This window comes from Nuphar pumila, chromosome 3 (genome assembly GCF_984573655.1).
Source record: "Nuphar pumila chromosome 3, dmNupPumi1.hap1.1, whole genome shotgun sequence".
Lineage (NCBI taxonomy): Eukaryota > Viridiplantae > Streptophyta > Magnoliopsida > Nymphaeales > Nymphaeaceae > Nuphar > Nuphar pumila.
Genome location: NC_143251.1, coordinates 39,493,471 through 39,499,470, shown reverse-complemented (window position 1 = coordinate 39,499,470; position 6,000 = coordinate 39,493,471). Strand labels below are relative to the sequence as shown.

Here is a 6,000-nt window from a genome sequence, read left to right as displayed (position 1 = left end):
AAGTAGAACTCATGGTGTAAAAGAGGATTGCAGGTTAGCGGAAAAAATATCAAGGACATTCCAAACTTATCTGTGATCTCTGAATTTTCATTGCATTGTATCTATACATGACCTTGAAGTTATCCACACGTTGTTCCTGAAATTTTTTGTAGTACAAATTGACTTCAACTCATTCTATTCTTGGATAGAATGATAAACTACTTTAATGTGCTTATTTCTTGCACGATAAATTGGATTAGACAAGCTATACCGTTGTCCTCTAATATGCTTAAGGAAGTTTCACCTTTATGTCATGTTCTTCAATTAGTATGTTGAACTTCGCTCCATCACCTTTTCTTTGTAGATATATATTTTTTCTCTGTTATCTGTTATTAAACAACATGAAACCACCCTCATATGTGTAATTATTGTGTGAGTAGAGCTACACTTACATAATATCATGCTTTGTAGATAGCATGAGTGATATGTAATCAATGTGTCATATGTGAGATCAAATCAGCAAGGGGTCTTATTTTTTTCTCCATCAATTTGCACAACAAAGCATTTCACAATGAAACACATGTTACATGTAACGACCCCAATTCATAGCCCTTGAAAATTTGGATTTTTTTTTTTAAAACAAATGCGAAAATATTTTCAGAGATCCGAGGCCTTTACAGTTCCACTCCCAATCGGATAACCACACACACCACAATAGAACTTACACTTATCATCTATACCAAACCAAACTATTATTCATTTATTTGTAATATAGAATCTTTAAGCAATAATTGCAAGAGACATATCAGAGTTATTTAAATGACATAAAAGTAAATAACGATAAACTGAGCCACACTATCACTCTGTGAACCGTCCAACAAGAATGTGACACTCGTAACTCTCCGAGAAACCAGTCGCTTCACTGATCACCTGCGACTGCGAAAAACCATAGAAGTAGGGTATCAGAACCGAAATCCTAAGCACAGGTACTTCTAATGAAACAAGTGAGCATAACGAATACAAATAAGATTTTATGCAATAATTTAGAAGAAAACAATTATGACAATTTCATAATACAATTAAACATTCATGCAACAAGGGACAATTTCTAAGCATGAAGAATCATTAAGCAATAGCAGAGATCACAATTTAAGTAAGCAAGACATTTAACATGCATTAAAATCTAAACATTATGCATCCACCAACATGTAATAATTAAAGGAACAGGTAAAATATGCATGTTCTAATGCATAGCAAGAATATGCATGATTTATGTGCAATGCATAAACATTTCATTATCTTTTATTAAAGTTTCCCTTTCCATATGCATGCCCTATTAAATGATACAATTTAAGTTCCTCTTTTTAATTACTGTTGCCCGCGGATACACCAAACGGGTAAAATCCCCGAGGTCAAGTTAGGTCCCCAGGGTAGCTTAACACATAATTTGTATTTTATTACTGGGTTTCAAACTTAGCCCTCGACCGCTATCAGGAAACAACACTATCCATCATAACATTGAAAAACAACATTCAATGTCGGGGACACCATGAAAAATAGCATCCACTGGTGCCACTTTCTTGTTATACCAAAGCAACAATAGCTGTGTCAAACACACCACCCCCAGACAAGTGACGGACTCTCCCTAAAACCGTGGCCAGGAGAAGAACCTCAATATCGGGTTCAGGGGCAACAACAACGCACACAAAGTTTTTATATCCTCACGGTTTCCCCAAACCGCAACATCCAAGATTTCCACACTAAAGAAGGGACATCCAGAAAACATAAATTACACTGTTCTTTACTTTTTTTTTTATCTTGTTATTAATTCATCTCTTTTACATTTGCAAATCAACATGCAAAATTAATAATATAAGTTTGCAAATCAACATGCAACCATAAGCTCACAAATCAGCATGCACAACTTTTTAAGGTCTACCACCCATGGCAAAAATAAAACATCGCAATTAAAACCATAATATAAATATGATTTTTGTGATGCATTTAAACAATTAAAGAAAGAACAACCAAAGCTCAAGGCTCTCAAGGCCTGTGATAATTCATTTAAACCATTGATGCATCATACGCAAAAACCTTAACAACCTGCAATATATGCAATGAGGTCAACACGCTTCCAAATGCATATTTATATATGTCAATTTAACCATGTGCATGATATGTGACATTCATATGCATGTGTTCACCATTCATATGCATCTGCCTTTACGAAAACATTCCACATAGATGCATTCACTCTAGGGGTGGCAATTTCTGACACGACCCGCCAACCCGCCTCTTAGGCGGGTTCAGGTTGGGCTTAAGCCAACCCGTTTAATAAACGGGTCGACCCGCGTAACCCGTTTATTAAACAGGTCGGGTTCGGGTTGGGGGTATGCCAACCCGCCAACCCGGCTGACCCGTTTAATAAACGGGTTAGGCGGGTGGGTCAACCCGCCAACCCGTCTGCCAACCCACCAACCCGACCCGCGAACCTGAGAACCCGTTTACCCGACCCAACCCATTTATTAAATGGGTTGGCGGGTCGTGTCGGGTTACCCGTTTATTAAACGGGTCGGGTTCATGTTTGCCACAACCGACCCGTTTAATAAATGGGTCGGGTTCGGGTTGAGGTATGCTAACCCGCCAACCCGTCGGGTCGACCCGCCAACCCGACACGATTGCCACCCCTAATTCACTCATGAATCATCTCAATTGGGACAAGTGAACAACTCATGCATTTATGTACATGCGAAACACACATCAATGCATGTATGCACATGCATTTGAAACAAACTTCATATAGGATGATGCTTAAGCACGTCATATCAAGTCAAAGCATATAAATAAATTCCAAATCTTGACATGTCTCGAGAACCAAAATACATGCACACCACGCCTTCTGAAAATTTATATGCACATTCAGAAATGCAAACATGTATCATGTGTATGCCACAAAAATATTCATAAGCATGTCTTTGTTCAATTCGGATGCATACTCAAGTCAAATGCATACTTTTATTCATGAACCAGTTCTAATTAAAATATGTGAACACGCACGCCATGAGGTACGTGCCAAAATACATCAATTCCATGTTTGCACATGCATATGCAAGCAACCTTGCACTAATGTCTTAATCAAGCATAACATGTCGATTCTAAGCACAAGAGAAATATCATTCTTTCCTTGATTCACCTCTAGCAAAACATGCATACAAGTATATAAGCATGCGAGTGCAATAACAATAAACTTTCATGATCCATGTTTTCAGTACATGCACATGTCCATACATTCACATGCGTAAAAAGAAAAACTAAATCTTTAACACATGTAAACCAGGGATAACATGAACACTTTTCACGAGAATCTGTATATAGCCATATGTAATTCGCTCAGTCAATGAACTTGAAAACAATTTTTTTGCAAACCTAATCATCATCTAAGCATTGATCTTAACTGTGTCTAAAAAAAATCAGTTTTATAAGCATCGATCAAGTCATTCAAACTATATCCAGCATGAACCCAATTCAAGAACTGAAAACGCAGATTAAGGTATATATATACAAGCATAAATTTTGATCATAACAAACATAAATAAATCTCGATCATAACCCAATATGAGTCTGTTTTTATATAAAAACCCCATACACAAAATTTTTGTGTAAAGAACCGAAAACACCCTTATAAAAGAGGATCTATGGATCCTCATCCATGTAATCTAGAGTGAGCACATAGAATCACTCTTTAACCATGGATTTGCACTAAATATTGCATGGAAATCGAATCGGTATTCGATTTCTCACATGATTCAAAAGAAAGAACCTGTACTTCAGAACCGACGCTTGGGACGCGGGGCACGAGTGAGATCCGTCGCGAGAACTGCCAAAGGTGAAAACACTTAAAATGCTATACAATTAATAGCGAAAAAGGGAGGGACAACAGGGTAATCGAGCCAGACACCAAGGGTTTTGGACATGGTTACATGTCGATCCTGCTTGTTGTAATAGAAGGGTGGCAGGGGTAAGCCCCCTGCCAGCAGAAAACAGAAAGGTAGCAGATAAAACCAAACTCGATGTACAAAAATATCACGAAGACAAAATGTTGTATTTCCCTCAAAACCCCCACGTTGCATCAAAACCTAGAATCGAGATGTTGCATACTACAAAACACTATTGGTCTGTGTACACGATAGGGTCAGTCGAACCACAACCACCGATGCATGATTAACACCATACATCCCACAAGAGAGAATAAGATATTCTCCAAAATGGAATTGTTTCTGAAAGACACCTCAAAGCAATTCTTGAAGCCACATATCTGCAACACATAGTGACCCCACCGTCGGAAATCCGAAATCCCCAAATCGAAGATTTGGGATTTCTGGCACCTTAACCCCAAAACAAATTCCTTCTCAACAGAAATCCGAAACCAATAAGAAGCTTGATTTGGGGAAATCCCCAAATCGGTTGACTTGGGGTTCATAACAACAACCCACTACACAATATCACTCTACTGTTAGCAGTTCACGATTTGGGGCTTCCCCAGCATTTCAAACCCCCAAACCTTCTTTTACTATGGATTTTCGGCAAACCCTCAGCCCATGCTCGACCCATAGAATACCCAAAAGAAAAAGAAAACATAATCCTACCTTAACCGGCGAGAGGAGGTTGCTGCAGCGAAAGGAAGGTCGCTTTCCCGACCTTGGCTGCTTCGGCGTCGCGAAGGGGGTTTGAGAGGGAGAGGAACAGGGAGACAGAGAGAAGAGGGGAGAGAGAGCACGACAGGGGGCCACCGGCCTCCTGCCGACTTCCCAGCAGATAGAGGGAGAGGGGAAAGCACGACAGGGGCCGCCGACCTTCTGGCAGCAAGGGGAAAACAAAGAAGGAGAGAGAAGGAGGGCATACCTGGAAAGAGGGCGGGGTCGGCTGTCGTGCGAGGATGTCGACGGTGGCGGCCGACGTCGAGGTATGCCAAAACGGGAGGAAGCGAGGTCGATCGAGAGAGTGGGAGGAAGGGATTCGGGGACCCCCCTCTTGTAGGAGGATGCCGGAAAAGGGAGGAACTCTCCCCGGCGGCTGCGCTTCGCCCTCTTTCCATCATTTTGGGTTCTCGATTAGAACCCTAACACCCAATTTATCGGGTAAGCCTATATCGGCTTCTTACGCACAACCTCTTTTTTTTTTGTTACACGGGGCACGGGTCGGGCCTGAGACCCGCGAACCAACCGTGTCTGAAATGCTTATTAGGATCCGTGATTCGGATTCGTAATTCATCTGGATTATGGATCTACAGGTTGGATCCATGTGGATCCAACTGTGGATCCATTTGTTAACTTCCCCCTTTATATTTTTAATATTATTATTATTATATTGCCATTTTATTTATATATATATATATATATCTTTTTTTTTTCAATAGCTATAATATTTATCACCTATATCGATCCCTTTATGGATCCTGGATTCGAGATTTGGATCTCAGGCCTAAATCAAACCATTTACACATTATATCTATAAAAATTCCAATTAAATAAAAGAAAAAAAAAACTAGGGTTATTACATTACATGATGGATGTCCGCTAAGGTTTGTTGGGGAGAGGGCTATGGGAAGAAACTAGAGGGGTTGCTCATATTATGGAAGCCAAGTTAGGTTGTGTACCCGATTTGCCAGTCAAAGAAGTGAGAGCGGGAAGCGATTCAGGAAGCGGAAGTAGGAAGCGATCCAGGATGCGAAAACGGGAAGCAAAACACTTCTAAAATTTTAGGAAGCAGAAAATGCAAAATGACTTAGAAGCGAACTAGGAATCGTCTTGAAAGCGAGAAGAGAAGTGAACAAGAAACGACCTAAGAATTGAACCGGAAACGAACCATGATTAAAAGAGAAAACAAAGAGGGAAACAACCTAGGATTTGAGTGAGAAGCGAATAAAAATCGAAAGGGAAGCAAAAATATAATTATATTTTTTCCTAATTTACCAAAATATAAGATTTGTGTTATCATTGACAAAATAAAACATGAATATAT

At 39.7% G+C, this 6,000-nt stretch overlaps 1 protein-coding gene across 1 annotated transcript in view; it reads left to right on the top strand.

The window, feature by feature from the left end:
- The first annotated feature begins 4,915 nt into the window (after positions 1 to 4,915).
- The window catches only part of LOC149842651 (DNA-directed RNA polymerase IV subunit 1-like), a 61,274-nt gene continuing 60,189 nt past the window's right edge, over positions 4,916 to 6,000 (top strand). The window contains exon 1 of the mRNA XM_090000712.1: positions 4,916 to 4,942. Within this exon, the coding sequence (XP_089856838.1) occupies positions 4,916 to 4,942 (27 nt within the window). The remainder of the gene's footprint in view (positions 4,943 to 6,000) is intronic.